The sequence below is a fragment of the Suricata suricatta genome, chromosome 1 (assembly GCF_006229205.1).
Source record: "Suricata suricatta isolate VVHF042 chromosome 1, meerkat_22Aug2017_6uvM2_HiC, whole genome shotgun sequence".
Lineage (NCBI taxonomy): Eukaryota > Metazoa > Chordata > Mammalia > Carnivora > Herpestidae > Suricata > Suricata suricatta.
The window spans coordinates 135,432,168-135,452,140 of record NC_043700.1 but is presented as its reverse complement, the minus strand read 5'-3'; the positions used below and the strand labels follow the sequence as shown (position 1 = coordinate 135,452,140).

General features: G+C 43.3%; 2 protein-coding genes across 6 annotated transcripts in view; one reads left to right on the top strand and one right to left on the bottom strand.

Moving 5' to 3' along the window:
* The first annotated feature begins 5,861 nt into the window (after nucleotides 1-5,861).
* Nucleotides 5,862-10,126, top strand: STBD1 (starch binding domain 1). Its single transcript, XM_029927105.1, has 2 exons — nucleotides 5,862-6,171; nucleotides 8,250-10,126. The coding sequence occupies exons 1-2, from the start codon at nucleotides 5,967-5,969 to the stop codon at nucleotides 9,101-9,103; spliced, it is 1,059 nt and encodes a 352-aa protein (XP_029782965.1). The 5' UTR covers nucleotides 5,862-5,966; the 3' UTR covers nucleotides 9,104-10,126.
* A 2,320-nt stretch (nucleotides 10,127-12,446) lies between these two features.
* Nucleotides 12,447-19,973, bottom strand: part of CCDC158 (coiled-coil domain containing 158) — a 91,468-nt gene continuing 83,941 nt past the window's right edge. For 3 of the 5 annotated variants that reach the window (XM_029944632.1, XM_029944622.1, XM_029944640.1), the window contains exons 20-23: nucleotides 19,813-19,880; nucleotides 16,823-16,981; nucleotides 14,964-15,063; nucleotides 12,491-12,698 (exon numbers count right to left, since the gene is read on the bottom strand). In XM_029944632.1, coding sequence (XP_029800492.1) covers nucleotides 12,578-12,698; nucleotides 14,964-15,063; nucleotides 16,823-16,981; nucleotides 19,813-19,880 — 448 coding nt within the window. In that variant the 3' untranslated portion in view covers nucleotides 12,491-12,577. Of the gene's footprint in view, nucleotides 12,699-14,963; nucleotides 15,086-16,822; nucleotides 16,982-19,812; nucleotides 19,881-19,973 lie in introns of those variants that run through there. The other 2 variants (XM_029944650.1, XM_029944657.1) reach the window with 2 other exon arrangements.

Sequence of the window (19,973 nt, the reverse complement as noted above, 5' to 3'; positions counted from 1 at the left end):
AGCTAAATCACTCATCAGCTGTGTGACCTTGGGCAGATTACTTCTCTCTGGGCATTACATGAGATAATCCTTATAAATCACTCAGCCTAGTGCCAGTGTACATTAGGTATTCAATGAAAAAAAAATGCTAAAAAGGCCTATTAGATAATAGACTTTGTATTCCATGAAATACAAAGAACAAACTCTGGCCCTCCAGGAATTTATGATCTAATATGAGGATGAGAAAAACTACAAAAATAATTATACCGTAACAGAAAATCTCCTATTTTGCTCTAAGAGAGTTACAATATGTAACTCTTTTCTTTGAAGTCTGACTACATATCAATTTGAGGGCTGGGGACTGGGGAATGGGATTGTGGACTGGGGAAAAGTTTCATGGAAGGAAGTGGCATTTAGGAAATTTCTAGACCAATGAGTGAAGGTTCCAGCTGGGAGATTCCCATTCTGGCTGGACTGCAGATCAATGGTAAGAGAATGGCTCGGAGTGGTCCTTGCAGGGTGTCCTAGAGACCTTGAAGGCGAAAGTGGGGTTGAAATTAATCTGGTCGACAGAAGAGACGCCCAGCTGGCTGCTGTATTTTAGGAGGATTGAGTCAGGAGCGGTTGCAGAGTGGGTCACAGCCAGACGGGAGGGAGGTGCAGACAGAACTAGGAAGTGGTTGTGGTCTTCTGGACACTCAGGTGGGGTCTGAGCGTGGGCAAGAGCCTGGGAATATTGGGGAAGGAGGCGGAGCAGAGGCCCGGGGCTGAAGGATCAGCATGATCCAGGCGGGGCAGGTCTCCCAATAGGTAACCTCCTCTGCCAGTGGCTATTCCCTCCAACCTCAGCTGTACCGCCTTTCTCTCACTCAGCTGATAACCTCACTCCCTGCCTCCTTTCTACCTCATAATGTTTCTTATGTTTGTTCTTTTCTTTTTGCATGCCTCTCTCCTCTCCTTTCATTGGAGGCCAACCCTTGCTTCCTCCTCGTTTATGGGATTTTCATTAAGTTATTTCCTCTCCTCACATCTTCGGTCGCTGCCATATTAACCTTAAAACCGAAACTGCCAGTTACTTTACCAGCAAAATGGGCTTATTCAGGAATAGTAGAGAATTGCAACGGGAAACGAATACCAGTAAAGCCAGAAATTAGTCTGGAGAACAAAAGAGAGAAACACCCTTTTATAGCGGAAAGGGGGAACTTGGGAGGGCTATTAGTAATAAAAAGTCCACTGGCGTAAATTGGGAGGTCCAAGTATAATGGCTTTTCATTGGTGGAGTTGTGGCAGTCTCTCATTGGCTGGACTGTTGCTGGGGAAAAGAAACATTTCTTCTGTTGGCCTAGTGCAGTTGGAGCTAAAGTAGTTTGACCTTGCAATGTATTGCTGGTTCCTGTTGGGTCTGCACTTGACGACCGGTGGTAGGCTCCCAGAGCTTCCCCTTCTGGCCTCGGGACTCCATTTTAAAGGAGGTTTCCTGTTGGGCTCTGTGGCTTAGTTGGTTAAAGCACCTGGCTGGTAAAGGAGGTTTCCTTTTATTAATTTTCAGTTTTCACTGTTCTTTCCTGCTTACAAACATGCCTAGATACGTCTCTCTTGGTCTGAGAGAACTTCCTTTAGATCTTGTTCTGTTCTTAAGCGACACTTCTATTTCTTTCCTACTTTTTGCCTTCAAATTTCTTAAGAGGAGGCTAACTCAGTGTTGGACTTCACAGCCTTCACATTTATTCCTCAGCCTTCCAAAATTGAATGCTTACTCTCACAAATACTGAAGTTACCGATGACCTTGGATATGTCAAACCCAACCATTTCTTATTCGTCCTCCCTCCTTTTACATTCAGCTGAGCGACACCCCTCCCCTCCTTCCCAACACCTTCTTGGACTGACTTTAGAAACAAGTCTCCCTATTCTCTCTCTTCCTAATTCTTCCTTCCCACCCTCTTTAATCCCCTTGCCCTGTAAACAAAGCTGCTTTTAATTGTTTTGTCTTCATCCTTCCACACAAGGAGAGAGGGCTCTTTCCTTGCATGAAATTAAAAAAAAAAAAAAAGTTACATGTAAGTATACACAGATGCCTTCGTACACATAAATATTAACATATATAAGTATAACTATCTATATGCCCATATCTATAGCTATCTACTTACATTCAATTTAATAGAACAGTAATCAATTAGAAAATGGGCACTACATTATGTTCCCTAAAATATATGACAAAGACATAATTGCAACAGGGAGGCAGATTTCCAATCTTCCTGAAATTTTAACAATGGCTGAAGTGCATTCTTGATTTCCCTTTGTAACATTGATCTCTACCATGGATTTTACTGCTGCCTCTCTGTGAGGAATCTCCAGGATCTCTTAATAAACTACATGCCCTCAGTTCCAATTTCCCTCTATCGCCTCTAACTCAACACATCCCAGCAGAGCACATCATCTTCCACCCACACTTCTATCAAATTTGCTTTCCTTTTTCGTTTGTCTCCCTAGGTCCAAAGGACTTCTGTGTAGAGGTAACACTATTTGCATTTGTGTAGTGATAAACATGGTTTGGTCAATGCAGTAAACACGCTTTTAGAATGTGTAGCCATAGACTTTTAAGAAATAATGTAGTGACTGGAGTACTGCTTTTTTTTTAAAGCAGCCACACAAAAATCAGGGAGTCAACATTTAAGTTTAGAAAAGCCAAAAGGAAGGTCAAATAAATAATATTCTTTTAAAATGTTGCATGAGAAGTCTGATACCAATGGAAAAAGAATTCTGATGGGTGAAAAGAGTTGCATCATTTATTGCTTGTATTTTTAATAAATATATTGTTTCTTGTTGGCAACAACAATAAACTTTCTAATTATTGGAAATGAATAAGGGGGCTTGCTTTTTATTATTGTACAGATCTTCTGGGATTTCATTTGCAAAAAGTGGGAACTGAAGTTCTCAGTGAGGAAATAAAAAGGAAATCTTCAACAAGTTTCATTCTCTTTATAAAATCACTCACACTATTGGCTTTGGAGTTAGCAAAATTCAAGGACAAACTATGACACCAAGTTTTACTTTGACAAAAGCAGATAGAATAATTGTAACATTTTCTACAAAATTCTATTAAAAAATCAGCTGTATAATAATCTTAAGATTTAAGAACCAGTTAGTAAGAGTCCATGAGAATGTTATTTTATATAATGACATTCATTTTCTTAAAAATTTGGCTCTGATACCACTTTTCATTACTTTTAACTCAAGGTTTTTGGGGTCTTTTTGTTTTTGTTTTCTTTTTTAATCTTAAAGCTGCCTGAATTGAGATGTGTGAGTGTGTGAGTAGTTTTTAGTGGTTTTAAACTTTTAGAAGTCTTTAAAAAGTTCACTATTGACTTCCTAATTAGCTTAAGACATAAAACCTATTTGACAAAAAGTAGCATCAACATTGTGCTAAAAATTGCAGATAGAACCTGTATAAAAAAGATAACATCAGGTAAGAGTAAGAGAGCATGAGAGCACAAGAGCACTATCTGGGGAGAAGGGTAGGGGAGAGGGAGAGGGAGAGGGAGAGGGAGGGAGAGAGAGAGAGAGAGAGAGAGAGAGAGAGAGAGAGAGAGAGAGAGAGGGAGGGAGAGTGAGTTTCAAGCAGGCTCTAGGTACAGCTCAGAGTCCAATGTTTGGCTCGATCCCCTGACCCCGGGATCATGACCTGAGCAGAAATCAAGAGTTGGATGCTCAGGGGACTGAGCCACCCAGCTCGCCCCCTCTCCCCTGCCCCACACACAACCAACCTGTACTTTTTGAGGGACTATTCTGGGCAGTTCTAGGTGCCAGAAATTCAGAGAGCACAAAGGACAGTAAACCCTTCTCTCCTGTAGTTTACATTCTGAGGGTAAGGGAGTAAATTAAGCAGAATGAATTCATGGATTTCACACTGTATTAGAAAGGATGCCCTAAATGCTAAGGAGAAAAAGAAAACAAAGAAGGGAATGGGGGAGCAGGGGGTTGTAATTAAAATTGGGATTATCAGGGAAGGTCTCATAGGGCAGATTGCCCTTGTGCAAAGGCCCTTGGAGGGTGAGGGAGAAAGAAGAGATATCTGGATGGATGTCCGCAGACTCCTACACTCAGCTTTCAGGGCCCAAGACAAGCTCCCAGAGTCCCTTGCTTATTAAAATCGTGACCTACCAATCTGGAGTGGTTTGCGGGAGTCTTCAGTTTCTTCCTGTGTTCTAGGCACCGAGGCCATTTTCAGATCACACCTGAGAAGCTCCTGAGGCGGCTGCAAACAAACAAGGTCTTTCTGTCATGAGAGAGAGAGAGCAATTGGAGGGTCCTGGGCTCAGAGGATGCTTTAAAGAATCATTCTGACCAGTGTTTTGCAAGTAGCCTGTAGGGTCTCCAGGGTGGAAGCAGGGAGGGCAGAGGGAGGTGACTGCAAATCCAAGTGAGATGATGGTGGCAGACCAGGGTGTCTGCAGAGAAGCAGAATTCTTAATGTAGTATTTTGAAGAAAGAGTGGTGGTTTGCTACTTCCTGCCTTCTGCGAGAGGGGAAGGAAAGGCGAGCAGAGGACTCCCAAGTTGTTGGTGGTCCAGCAACGGGAAAGGATGTGGGTGCCACTGCTCTCGCCACCCCCACCGGAGGGGCAGGCGGATTTGGGGAGGAAGGTAGGGGGTCAGACTTGAGTGAGTTGGGTTTGTAATGTCTGTTAGCATCTGGAAGAGAGGCCTGGTCTCTTTTCCCCCTTCCCTTTGGATTGTAAGAGTCGTCACCCAAAGGAAGCACCGCCCCTCCTGTAACTCCGTCAGGGGCTGCTGTGCGCCTGAACATGGGACACGTTTGAAGGATTTGTTTTACCAGAGGGAGCCATTTTACTAATTATTCCCAGGCGGATATTTGCCAGCGGTAGCTTTCGCGATTGGGCGTAGAAGTGGGGCTCACGGGCACGGCTCCCGCTGCAGATACAAGCGCAAAGCCATCAGATCAACAGAGGAGTCAACTGAGAAGGCAGTGTGTGTACTTATCTCACATGGTTGCTGGTTTGTAAGGATCAAATTAAACACATACATTACCTGGCACACAGCGCTTAACAGAGAGGATTGCTATTTTTATTAATAAATCCTGCTGTAGGAGCTTGTCCCTGGGCAACATCCAGTCCAGACAAGAGGCCACGGTTTTTATTTTTGTTTTTTTTCAACAAACACACACCCTATAAAGAGGTCGAGGAAGAAGCAACGACTGGATGTGGTTGAGAAGACTCGTAGATGGTTGAGACCCATAGATGGATGAGTCTCAGTGCAATCCTTTCATTGTACGGGCGGGTGGCGGAGGCTTGGGGAGACCAGGCGCAGCTAACTGGCGGCCGAATGGAGCTTCCATTGGGTCTCTCCGGGTTTCCCCGCCGGCCGCCCCCTGTGCTTCCAGTCTACTCCACCCGATCCCGCCAGCTACCCCTCCAGCCCGAGCGCCAACCCCGCGCGTCACCGACGCACGTCTGCCTCTCCCGCGTCTAAGTTCCTGGAAGCCCGGGGTCTCCGGCCGGCCGCGCCGCCGTGAGGGTAAGGGGAGGAGGTTCCGAGGCGCCCGGCGCGGGCCGAAGAGGGACCCGGCCCTGCGGGCGGCTGGAGCGGGCAGGAACGGCGGCGGGGCCGGGCCGGCAGGCGCGCGGCAGCTGTGCGCACTGAGGCTCTTTCCGCGCGCGGGCCACACGTGGAACGGAGCACCCGTGCGCTCGGCCGCCAGCCACGGGGCGGGGTCGGCAATGAACACGCTGGAAAAGGAGGGCGCTCTAGCCTCCGCCCGGCGGGAGCCTGGGGCGGCAGCCCCGGGGCGGGAGGCGGGGCGGGGCTGGGAAAGTTGGGTATTAGTCGCCGTGGGCTGGGTTCCGCGCAGGAGCGCCGGCCGCCGGGACCGTAGAGGGCTGGGGCGGGCGGGGTAGGTGTGGCTCTGCCTGCGTGACCCGAAACCCGGTCCCGGTCGCCGTCGTCTCCCGCAGCTGCGGCTTCTCAGCCATGGGCGCCGTCTGGTCGGCCCTGCTGGTCGGAGGGGGCCTGGCCGGAGCGATTTTCGTTTGGCTGCTGCGGGACGCGGGGAAGGAGAGCGACGCAGAGCTGACGGACGCCCCTCCTGGGGAGGCTGCGGCTCCAGGAGGCGATCGGGTTGGCGGCGGGGGACCGAGCCCTGTACCTTCCAGGCGAGAGCTGGTCACCAAAGCAGGTATTCTTCCTCCCACGTCTCGAGGGCAGATCTACCATGGGGCTTTGGAGTTCACCAAGGGAGGAAAAAACCCACCTGGAGTTTTTCTCGCAGCCCTTTCCTGCAGACTAGCCTCCCCTACCCCCGGCAGGATTTTTCCCAGGCTAGTGCGCACGCGCCAGGCAGTTTCTCGCCCTCCACTGAGGCTCAGAAGGTTCCCTGACCCATCATCCGAGAGTAGCGCCCGGCAGAGCCTCTACCCGTGGCGCCCGCCCCGGAGGACCTCGAGGGGGATGGGCTCCTTTGCGTGGCTGCGCTTGGCGCAGTGCGGGCCGCCGCGGCGGCGGCACCCCTTCCGCGCCTTACAAAGGGTATGCCTAGGTTCAGGGAGATCCTACAACCCTCTTGGGTGTCAGACCAAGCGGGGACACTTTCTCAGTCCCAATCCCATAATCTCACGTCCTCCCAGACCTCACTCCACGCAAGAGCTGGGTTTGGGAACATCCAGGCGCTGAGCACCTCCCGCTATCTGGATGCTTCTGTCAGGAAGGCAAAGTTCAGGCTGGACTCTGGCCAGGAAGGCCTCAGCTGAAGCCCTAGGGTTGTAAGCTCGCTGCCCATTTCAGAGCTGTGGGACCCAAAAGCGCAGGGTTTTGCCCCGCGGAGGGGACCTACCTAATATGGCACCCAACTCCAATGAGTAGAATTGACATCCAGGTTTACATGTGAAAATGTTAGAGGCTGTGGTAGGCAAAGTAAGAGCACTGGCAGAAAACCTTAGCTCCCAGTGCCCTCCCTTGGCCAGCTGCCCATGCCTGGACTCCAGCCGAACAGTGAAAATGACATCTGGGAACTTTATTTTTAGTGGAGTCATTCGTGTTCATCTGTAGCCATTTGAAAGTCTGCCTCTGTGCCTTTCCTAGGATTGGTTTGAGATGAGCAGAGAGCTCATCTATCTTCAGCAAGCCAGTCTCAGGTTTTAGGTTCAAAGACTGAGAATTCAGGGCAGTGTTTATGTCTCAAAACTTCACCATTAAAAAGAGATAAAATTAAACAAAGCCAACCCCCACCCCCAAAAGAACACCCTCCCCCCCTACCCCCACCACCTATGATGATTGTATGACTTGGGAGACTTCCATCTTACAGGGACTATCCCAAATGTCAGTGAGGTGGCCAAGAAGAAAACTGAGGCGTTAGGGAGCTTGGATTATGTACTGTAAGAACATGTTTTTTTAAAAGTGTACAATGGAAAGGGATGTAAAAAGCCTATGTTTTGTTAAAGAGGTTTACTTTATTTGAGAGAGACAGAAACCACACTAGGGGGAAGGAGCAGAGAGGGTCGGAGAGAGAATCCCAAGCAGGCTCCACATTGTGCCGGAGGTGGGGCTCAAACTCATGAAACTGTGAGATCATGACCTGAGCCGAAACGAAGTTGGACGCTTAACCAGATGAGCCATCCAGGCACCCCAAGGTTTTCTTCTGGTGGATGTGGGGTTGGCAAGGAGAAACCAGCCCTCTCCCCCCACCCAAGGAGCTCCCAGTCCTTGTTCAGTGATGCACTGCTATCCTTTGTATCTGCCCTCCCCACCAGCTTCCCCCCCTCCATACCAACAGTGCTGTGGCTCTGCCCACACCTGTGAGAGCTGATCCCTGGGCTGCTGGCAGCGCCCAGGGGGCACAAGCGTACTCTTAAGTTCTGTGGGGTAGCCAGGCAGATCTTTGCCCCACAGGCTAGACAGCATTTTCTGCTGATAGAAACTGAACTTGGCTGCATTCCAACAAAGCCTGGACTGCAGCGATCCAGGACCATGACAGGGTTGAACTGTTGCCTCTACAACCGGCCACTTCATTTCTACTCTTCTGTGAGCACACGGACACTCCCAGATGTGCCTTTTATTAATGGATATACATGTAGGTTCTTAGAGCGTTCTGTTGGTTGTTAATGTCTCAACTAGGTAATCAAGCACTTGCTGTAATAGAGATGGATTTCATGAACTGGAGATAGATTAGTGGTAAAGTCTTCAATATACCTATTTTCTCAGCCTTTTTTCCTCACATGAACTGCCTAACACTATTACATTTTTCCTTTTATTTTTTAGAGCATCTTCAAGAAAGCAATGGATGTTTGGTTTCAGAGACCAAAGGCCATGGTAACCCGCAGGAAGCAACATGGAGACTGCAGAGTCCTTCTGGAAAAGATGGTGGTTGTGACCGTTCAAGAGAACATGTTCCTTCTGAACAGTGTCCAGAATCTCTAGCTACATCTGAGGCTGGTGACTCTAGGGGTTACTCTCAAGTTTCAAGAAATGAGAGCCTTCAGTCTCCTATAGGAGAATGGGGATTCCGGAAAGGACAAGAGACACTCACTAAAGGAGCTCAATGTCTTGCTGAAAAGTTGTATTCTAGTAACCTGGTCATTGACAGAGGGAAAGAAGTGAGCCTTGCCGAGCTGAGCAGTCAGGACCGGGCTGACAATGAGGACTGGGAAATGGTGTCCAGGCACTCATCTTGGGGAGACGTTGGTTTGGGTGGCAGTCTTGAGGCTCCAGTGTTAAGCCCAAACCAGGGAATGGACTGTGGCAGAAGCACTCTTAGGGAACTGAGAGGTCAGGACGTGGACGTGAAACGAAAAAAGGTAGTAGCAGAGTCTTCAGAGTCTCAGCAAGTTAGTATCAGGTTCCAGATCCATTATATCACAAGCACTGGTGGGGAATTCGTTGCAGTAACTGGAGACCATGAGCGTCTTGGGGGGTGGAACACTTACATCCCGCTGCAGCACAGCAAGGACGGGCTCTGGTCCCAGTCCGTGTCCCTGCCAGCAGATAAGGTGGTGGAATGGAAGTTCGTCGTGGTAGACGGTGGCAAAATTACCCGCTGGGAGGAATGCAGCAATAGGTTCCTGGAGACTGGCCGTGAGGATAAAGTGGTTCAAGGGCGGTGGGGGATTCACTGATTCAGTTCTCAAAAGTCCTGGAGAGGCTACTTGTGGAGGACACGGAGTCATTTTAAATAAAGGAAGTACAACTCCAAATATAGCCATCAGAGTTGTTTCAAATTTGCTAGTGGCTTTTGTCTAATGTGCAGATATATTTATATATGTAGATATATGCTTTCAGTGAGCATGGACTTTGTTTCCCCTGTGGCACTGATGAGTGGATTTTTGCGGATCTATCCTTACTTCAGAGCTTAGTCCTCTTGGGGAGTGACTTGGCTGAGCTTCAGGTGTGGACTGGCCAGGGCACGCAGAAACCAACTAGCTGCACAGGGCTCAAGCCTGAGCCTTTGGGTGACCCTTACACCAAGAGAGTGAAACAAGCCTCATTCATTGAAGAGCTGCCCTCCTGCTGGTACAACTGGAGAAACCCCTTACTATGTGCACACTGTATTTAAGATTAGTTCATGCCATATGGAACTGTGATAAGAAATATCTGGTCACATGGGGTGGCTAGCAAGGATAGAAGGTTATACGTTAAGACTCCCCAGGATTCTGTTTTTTTGTTTTTGATGATTTTTGCCTACTAGCCCCAGTTTGAAGGTAGCAAGTAAGTCTTTGTCTTAATGATTGCAGATAGAAACAAGGGGCCTAGTCTGAGTCTGTCACTGGGAGACCAGGAGGAGAGGGGGCGGGAAGAGGATGAAGGTGTGGGCTGAGTGAGGTGCCTGAGTGGTGCCTCTTAGAGGGCTGGGAGGTCCAGGCACAGCCTGACTGCAGAGAGGACACAGCCTTCACTCACCTCCAGGGCCGTTGCAGGACTGCCCCACCCCTGCCCCTCCTCTCTCCCAGGGGGTCTGGACAGATGGACTGGCCCGTAGCAACCATTTCTCCGCCCTCTCCTGTCTTACCAATAGCTCTCTTGGTTAACAAAATTATTATAGGACAGTGACACACGGGGACATCTTTGTTCCGAGAAGAAGTAAGAGTTAAACTTTATTATAACTGAACAAATAAAACCGGAGTTTTAATATCTTTGTTAAATGTCTGAATTATTTGTCTAAAGCCTAGTACCATAATAGCTTAGATATAAAATAAAATACCAATATTTCCCTCCACTAATAATAGACGCATAGAAAAAAGCAAACATCAAGAGGCAAGAAAGGTCTGTTTTCTCCTCTCTCTGGGGAAAACATTTTAGAATCTCTTTAAAACTTCACCTTTGTTTGGAGGGATATTATGTATGTCTGTACTTGAAAATGAATTTTTATATGTTAAAACAACTTGTAAGTATAACATTGTTTGGTGAAACAGTGTTTAATCCTGGTTAGAGGTGGTCTTTGCTGAAAAGAGCATAAACCCAAAAGAAAATAGAAAGTGTTTATAAGAACTATGATGGTTTTTGGCTCCTAGCCTGTATATGTTAAATCCACATATACTTTTTATATACTTTGTAATGAATTTCATACTCTACCAGTAAGGTCTTCAAAGGGCACTTACTATTACTGCACAAAATGCCCAAGCATTTCTATTAGGTAAAATTAAAACAGCTTATTAAAAAATTTCTTTAGAGTTCTTTCACTAGCAATTTTATCATTACCTGATGAAATAAAAATCAGTAGAACCAATTAATGTAAGAGATACATATGTTAAGTTTAGTTCATATTAAAAGAGAATTTTTTAATGTTTATTTTTGAGAGAAGGAATTTGTGAGCAGGGGAGGGGCAGAGAGAGGTGGAGACACAGGATCCAAAGACAGGCTCCAGGCCCTGAGCTGTCAGCACAGAGCCCCACAGGGGGCTCAAACCCGGGAGCCATGAGATCATGCCCTGAGCCGAAGTCAGACGCCTAACCAACTGAGCCACCCAGGTGCCTCTTAAAGTCCCTATTTAAAAAAAAAACTGTAAAATTGGACGTGCTTAGCATGCTGACACGGTCATTTAGAGGAGAAACAGGAGGATTTAGTTATTATTATCTGCACTGGTTGGCACTAATGTCGCTGCTGTCACTGGCAGACACCACGCGTGTTAAGAAGGCTGCCCCAGAAGCCTGTTTCTTGCTCACTAAATAGTCAGCAGTGGGCATTTCTGGCAGGAGGGCAGCTCTGCCTGCAGACTGTTGCCCAGGCTGCTTCTGTCCTGTGGCTCTGCCATCCCCCAGGACCCCACTGTCCACCATATCCAGCTCACGGAGGGGAAATAAAGCGAGGAAGAACACAAATGCTTACTGATATTTTTGGCCAGAAAGTGCCACATGTTGTTTTGTCCACAAGCCCTTAGTGAGGACTGGTCAGTGGATGTGACGGGGCTGGGGCTGGGGAATAGCCTCTAGCAGGGCAGCCATTTCTCAGTGACATTTTTAGATAGCTCCCCTTCCGCTGTCCCAGGTGTCTCTGGCAGGAAGGCCAGTGATTAGAGGATTGAATCTCCAGCCCTGTTCCCCGATCTCTGAAGAGGAGAAGGGGACTGTGGATTAAGCTCTATAAAATTCTTGAATAAGATTTAAGAGGCTTCCAGGTTGGTGAACACGTCTAGGTCCTGGAAGGGTACATGAAAGCCTCACGTACCAGAACCCTATTCTTGGCCCTGTGCATCTCTTACATTTGGCTGTTCCCAAGTTGTTTCGTTTACAATAAACTGGAACTAGTAAGTAAAGCACTTTTCTGAGTGTTGTAATCTGTTCTAGCGAGTTAGTGGAACTGAGGAGGGGGTTGTGGGACACTCCCAATTTATAGCCGTTCAGTTAGAAGTACAGGTGGCCCAGGACTTGGCACTGCATCTGAAGTGGGGGGCGCTCTTGTGTGACGGAACCCGTAACCCTGTAGAATCTGATACTAACACGAGGTAGTTAGTGTTAGAATTGAATGCACTCCAAGGACACCTAACGGGTATCCGCAGAGACTTGGTTATTGATATCAGAAAATATTCCATACACAAAACCCTCCTAATCTAGTAAAATCTAAGTAAAGCAGGCTGAATCTATTCAATCTAGAAGTTACCCACTGACTGAAGAACACATTTTTATTTCCTGCTTTACAGTTATTTATATGTAGAGGAAAAACTTTTCTAAAAGTTCTGATTAGGGGCGGAGCCCCGCTGTCGTGTTATCTGATGACATTCATTGGCACTGACAGAACAGTGAGTTCAGGGTCACAAAAGGATCTCTGTCAGTACGTTGGAGTTTGTCCTTCTGGGCATTATACCACATATTTTACTTGCGTGTCAAGTGTTTTTGAAGCTGAAAAGGATAACTCTTGCTTCAGCACCAGTAAAGATAAAACAAACCACATAATTATTCCAGCATACTAGTATTAACACAGAGTAATACCTTATAAGGGATGCATACTTTCACACCTGGCTAGAACTGAAGTTTTACAGTGAGAGCATTGAAGAATAGTTTATTTCAAAATAGAGTTTACAGGACAGGGTATCTTTTATTAATTTTCACATAAAAAGAAAAAAGTACACAAGGCACTAATTATAAGCAACACCACAATTATTTGGGCATCATCCCTCTGTTAAGAACAGGCAAGCAATGTATCATTTTAGTAACATTTTTTCCTGGTCTTTCACTTTCTGTATCCTCTTTTCTTGATTTCTGATCATTGAAGACATTGCTGAAAATGTTGATAAAACACAGGTAGATTAGCAACATCAACTCTGGCTTTAAATTCTACAATGTGCTTCTTAAAAGGTCAGTTTGCTACTATAGAAGAGATACATTCTGAGATCAGGAAATTCCTTAAAATGACAAAGTAGCATATTTTTTAAAAGACTGATGTTATGGACAGAGCTAAGGCTAAATCTTCACTCTTTCAGTTGTTTTAAGTGAGTATACTTATTGTAGAAATAATACAGACTAACTGTAAATAATTTGAACACCTCAGAAGGGTACAAAGAGAGATGAAGTTGAAGGTCAGTGTTTGTCTCTGCTCCCTCAACCTGCTGAACTCCCTTCAGAAGTCATCACTGGAAACAGTTTGGTAAATACCTTTGTGTACATGCACACACACGCACACACTTTTCTTCTTTATACACATGAAAATATGTAGTATAGATTGTTCTTTAGCTTGCTATATTCATTTAAAAAATGTCACCATTTTTTCCAGTTCAGCTCATGTTTTGTTATGACTGCCCAGTATTTTATTTTATGGATGTACCAACATGTTAGTAAGTAAAATTCTTAAAGGCTGATTTCTCAGGTTTTCAATTATGGACTGAACAAGTCCCGGGGATGGAAGGCGGGTGTAGGGAATGCAGTCAATGGCTCTGCGACAGCAGTGTGCGGGGCAGCCGGTAGCCCCGCTGTGATGAACGCGGCATAAAGCGCGCTGTGTTGCACACCGGAAACTAAGGTGGCCTTGTTAACTACACCTCAGTAAAAAAGAAAAAGTTGCTTTCTTATTTTCATTTATAAGCAATGCTATAGAAAATACTTTTATTAACAGACTTTTGTGTGTTTGTACAATTCTTTCTTAAATAAATTGCTAGAGGTAGAATTTCTGGGTCAAAGCATATGTACACTTTAAGTTTTGATAGATGTTCCCCAAATACTTGTTTTGTTAATTTCCAAGAGAGGTTCCATCCAGACAATGCGTCAAATAAAAAGGTCTTTTTATTTTTTAAACAAATATAACATGTCTCCCATTTCAATTACTACATGGTAGCATTACTCAGATATATATTCAGAAATATAAGTCAAAGTGTAAATAAAAATGGGGCCAATAAGGTAATGCATCCTTTAAAAAAAAATCACAATAAACTTAAAAATCAAATGTTTTCTTAATGTTTATATACACAAGGATCTGGGATTATCAGAAAGAATCTGGATTTTCCATAATAACAATTTGGCACAGCCTCAGCATGTTAAAAAATGTGGACTTCGGAATCAACAGTTGCAGAGATCAAGTCCCAGATATACTACTCATCGTGTGACTTACAATTTACTGATTGTAATCTGATCACCAGTTTCCTTGATTTTCAAATGACCTGACTGGTCTCAGTACCCACCTCTCAGTGTTGTGAGGTTACAGGAAGAAAACATAAATTAAACACTGAGTATGGGGCCTGCCACACAGCTGGTAAGTGCTCAATAAATATTAATAGCAACTATTATTATTCATAAGGTTAAATTTTCTTTATAAGGAATTGTTCTTAGAAAACTATTTGCTATCGTTCAAGTAGCAACTTATATTTTCTAGAGCTAGAAAAAAGGGCTAAGAATAAGAAGTATACTCCAAAATTATTTCTCTTTGACAGACACCTGGATTCACGAATCTATGCCAGAAAAGCATAAAGCATGATGGGCCTCCCACATCCATGGGAACATCCACTTAGAACTTGGGCCTAAAAAGTTGCCTACCATCTGCAGAGTGCGATAGTTCTCATTCAAACAGCTTTAGTACATTTTAGTGTAGTTTATCTTTTTAGTTAGTGATTTGCTGGGTGCATAGTCTCTAAGGCCTATGCTAATTTTAATTCTGTGTAAGGTGAGAAAGAGTTATTTTGTCTTCTAGCTATCAGCTGCAATCTTATCCTAGCTACTGTCATCCACATGCTTGTGTGCAGACCAACAGGGACAAGAAAGATAATGCGTAGGAAAGTGTCATGTGAGAAACTGCTCAAAATGTGTCACACTGAGGGTTGGTCAGCAGTATTATCATCCCTATTAGATGACAGAGTAGAGCAGGGCTAAGTGACGTGTCCGAGGTCATACAATTAATCCACGGGTTAGTCACGGTTAAGACCTTCATATTTGACTTGAGGTTTCTGAATTGCTGATTTAATATCGGCTTCAGTGGGTCTGTAGATAGGAGGCGTAACCTGATGAGAAGTGAGGGCTCTTTTGAGTAAGGAAGAGCTCTCCGAAATGTACACTGTACCTTGGTTCTTCATCTGTAAATCTTCTACCAGAGTCTGCAAGCTTTCCAGTCTGTTCTGAAGCTTCTGGCATGTTTTTCCTGTTGTTTCTATTGGCTGAGACTGTGAAGCTATTAGAAAATTGCTTAGATGTGATATTAAAAGTCTATTCAGTATTTCTTTTTGAAATCTTCCAATTACAGGTTAAACAAGCTTTCTTTGAAAATAATGAAAACTTTAAAACACTACTTAAAACTTAAAAGTGTTTTATCTAAACATTCCAATACTAGCTTATCTGATTTTGTTTCAAACCAATCTAACATTATTATTTAACGACATAGCATTAAATGGGATGAGGGAGAGGAATACTTTAATGATACATTCTACATTCTAAATGGCAGTTTTTCATACCAAACCTAAGTAGAGCCATTAACTTAGGGTTTGGAGGAGCAAGACTTAATACTGACATTGGCAACAGTTTTGAATGTGTGTGAGCCCAAGTGCCCATTGTAGTGGCTGTCACCTGAATGAGGACAGTTTTACACGGCGTTGGAGGGGGAATCTGGATCCTGACTGGCCACGTGAGCCTAGTTTAAATAAATGTGGGAGGAGCAAGTGAAGAGGGGCTGGAAGCCTGTAAACTAACCTCTACTCAGTTAGTTTTGCTAACTCTAAAAGATAGTTGATTGGCAATCCTGAAATTTTATTTTGATCTTAGTCCTTAACTTGCTGTATAATCTTGAAAATAGTTTTTGGTGGCTCATTTTCCTATTAAAAACCCCCATTTTCCAGTACAGATATTAGTATTAAAGGCAATCCTCTAAGAATTACTTTAGTTCAAGAGGATGAAAACCAGTTCCTCAGAGAGATATTTTTCACACCGATAATATAAAATACATGATGTTTGATGAATATCTGACAACAGAAAACAAGGAAATTCCGTGCTATTATGTAACCACAAATACTGAGGTGACCAGAAGTACTGTTCTACTTCCACAATAGTCACAGCACTAATAGTTCAAGAGTTTGACCCCCCCTTTTATTTAGTATTTTTATTTAGTGTTTTTAAAGATACTAAGGAATAACTTAGAAATATATGAAAGGATGGAGGGCAAAGTACAGAAATAAGATGGTAAAATGAACTAAAATCTGTGATTAGGTTATGGTTTTCATATTTTGGGGAGATCTAGAAACGTGTGAGGCATAGAATTTCTAAAGGCTAAGCGCTGACTTAACAATGACGCAACAATTTGACCAGTGTATCCCCTATCAAAGGGACCAATGTCAGACAGCACTGGGGTTGTTTGCATTGCTGTCAAAATATGGTAAAAACATTTCAAGTTCAAGTCAATATATATATATATTTACACAAACACACATATATACACATACATATATAACGTCCACTTATTTATCATGCACTTAATCTAAATCAAACCATTTTCTTCATCTGTTTTAGCAAATAACAAATGAACTTAAAATCTTAAAAATGAAAACATCCGACAAATTTGTATGATAAATACTTGCACTTACAAAGGCAGAGACTGAAGAGAGCCATGATTTGAGAGAATGTAAATAAGAAAGAAAAGTCACAGCATTAAAAAAAAAAAAAAAGACCAAAAATCTTATAGTAAAATGGAGAGGGAGAGTTCATTATTCATGTCAGAGAAGTAAAGAGAAAATATTCACATATAATATCTCTGCATATTTATTAAGAGAGTGTGTGCATGTGTGCATGCATGAAATAGCTATTTTATTTAGATAAGACTCACATAAGTTACACAGCATATATAAGACCACCATGTAAAATCTTATTAATTCTGATTATGGAAGAGAACTTTCAATTCACTAGAGCTCATCAGGGACATCAGATCATTCTTACCTTTAACAGAATCAGATGAACGAACAGGTTTGGTGGATCTATATTGTGATGTGGAGCCTATGGAATCTTCAACCGAACTAGTCAGGAGTGAGTGAACTGGAGACTTCTTAGGAGAAGAATGGAATGAATGAGAAGCTGAATTTTTCACAGATGGACTTGCTAAAATATTGCAAGAACAAAAGCAAAAGGACAGAATTAATTAAAAATAGTACACTGTACTTCTCAAAAAGTCAAATTTTCATAAGAAAATATTCCCAATAATGGGGGTGAGGGAATGTTCTAATAAATACCCAAGGCTTTGGGTTAGAATTGCAAAGGGCTATGTCTTAGAAATAAGGATAAACAGAAACAAGACGTGCCTTTGGGGATCTTGAGGTCTAGCTTCAAATCATCTTAATTCCTGACTGGATTAAATTGATCTGGGATTATGGTGTTCTTAGTTGTCTATCAGAAGCAAGCATGAATGCTATCTGGAGGAAGGTAATCTTATCCTATGCCTCAACACATTTGAATAATTTTTCATAGATGTCTTTCTTTTAAAAAAATTTTTTGATGTTTTTTAATTTTTATTTTTGAGAGACAGAGAGAGACAGCATGAGCAGGGGAGGGTCAGAAAGAGAGGGAGACACAGAATCCAAAGCAGGCTCCAGGCTCTGAGCTAGCTGTCAGCACGGAGCCCGACACGGGGCTCGAACCCATGAGCCGTGAGATCAAGACCTGAGCCGAAGCCGGAAGCCTGATGCTTAACTGACTGAGCCACCCAGGCGCCCCTCATAGATGTCTTTCATACAATAAAAACAAACAGGCATATAAGGAGTCAAAATGATATGGCAGAAAACCAAGAGTAAAAATACAGATTATAGATACAAACAAGATCTGGATAGTGGAGGCACAGACAACCACAGATTTATGCAGCATTATTCCAAACCCTAAACAGGTCCTTCTTACATGAAGAAAACCATACCTGACCATATCAATAAAAGCGGCTAAAATAGAAAAAGAAAAAAAAACAAATCGAAGAGAAAAACTATCCTAAAGTTGCTAAAAGGGCAAAAAGGACAGATTACATTTAAATGAGCAACTATTAAATTCAGAGCCAACTTCTCAGTAGAAACAATGGAATCCAGAAAACAATGGAATATTTTCAAAGTCAAGGAAAAATGTCATGCTAAAATTCTAAACTCAACAAAAACATTGTTCAAAAATGAGGATGAAATAAATACAACTGGAGAAAAACAGTAACTGAGAGAATATATTTACCAGCAGACTTACATTAAAGGAAAAATTAAAGGCATTAAGAGTAAAATAACACCAGACAGAAAGTAAAGTATAAATATATAGGTATATCTAAATAGATATTAACTGTACAAAACAATGCAAATTATCCACTGTGGTATTTACCTTTACAATTAAAATATACATGTGACAGCAACTGTATAGAACTTGAAAGACTAGTTAGTGAAATTAACATGTTCTACAGTACTCACAACGCAAGAAAAACGTAAAAGTGCTCATTTATACTAATCTAACAAGGCAAGAATATATATTATATTCTCTTGGGTAATTATTAAGACAGCAGTAAAAACATGTAAGTGAAGTAAACCTGAAAGCATTAACTTCAGATAAATGGTCTTTTTCTTCAAAATATTAGTTCTTAAAAGATTTCTCACAGGTTGAAGATTATTTAAAAATTAGTAATTTGCATTTATTAAAACTGCTTTTTTTCGATTTTACATATAAACACTCTTCCATAAAAAAAAGACATTCTAGAGATTGATCTTTCTCCTGTCTCGGTCATCTCACCTGTCAGTTCCCCTTGTTTGCGTTACTCCTGTGATATTATGTCCCTGCCCAGAGCTACGGCCAGACCTCTGTTGAATAGCCATCATTTTCACAGCTTCATTCTTTCCCATTCATTTTATTCTCTTCTATAGGATGAGAATCTTAAAAATTTTTTTAATGTTTATTTATATTTGAGAGAGAGGGGAGGGGCAGAGAGAGAGAGAGAGAGAGAGAGAGAGAGAGAGAGAATTGGAAGCAGGCTCCAGGCTCTGAGTTATCAGCACAGAGCCTGATGCAGGGCTTGAACCCATGAGCTGTGAGATCATGACCTGAGCAGAAGTCAGATGCTTAACCAACTGAGCCACCCAGGCTCCCCATAAATATTCTCTGTAATTAATTTTTGTCTTTCTTAGTTTTAAATTCTTTTTCGTGTAATTTCCCCACCAAAGGTCCATCAAGTCCCTGTGATTTCAGTCATACCTACCCATTTATGTTTTTCCTAAGGCATTCTTTCCCCTGTAATGTTTTTATTTTTCTCTTCCATTTCTCGTCTGTTATGCCATTTTGCTTTTCAATAGATTCTGTTATCTTTCAATCCCTTCCTTGACCCCCTTGCTGAACAGATAGCATTATGTCTTTGGAAATTATAAAAAGAACCATGTGTCTCTATTCTTTTTTTCTTTTTATCCATTTAATAAGTATTTATTGAGCACCTGCTATGTGCCTGTAATATATCAGGGAACTAAACAAAGACGCCTGCCCTGTACAGCTTGTCGAGCAGGAGGTGACGCAGTCACCTTTATGAACAACTTAAATTAGTAAGTTATTTATTAAAAGATACTAAGTGCAACTAAAGCAAAAAGGGCGATTGGGAGTATGGGAGAGGCACAATTTTTGCACAAGGTCAGGAGAGCAGTCTCGCTGGGTGAGTGACACCTGAACAGAGGCTTTAAAGGAGGTGGAGGGTCAGTGATGCTCAAGAACAGTGGTGTGAAGGCCTTACTTAGTACAGAAGCTGCCTGGGAGGTTCAAGGAACAACTCAAGGGTAGATGACGCAGGGTGAATGAAGGGGGCAGGAGGAAGTAACCCTAGAGAGTCAATGGGGACTCAGGGGCTGCGGTCGCACCGGCCTCCACTCTCACGGAAACGAGAAGCCACAGCAGAGTCTGAAGCGGGCCCAGCCTGCGTGCTTTCACTGGATACTCACCTGTAGACAGGAATGTAAAACAACTAGATGGATCTTCTAGGTCTCCCGTGTGTAATGTGACCGGCTCTCTGGAAGCAGAAGGATGGTCATGCAGACATTCCAATTCACAAATACAGTGCTAAGATTTATGGGCAGAAGCTAATGCACACAAAAGCGAAAGC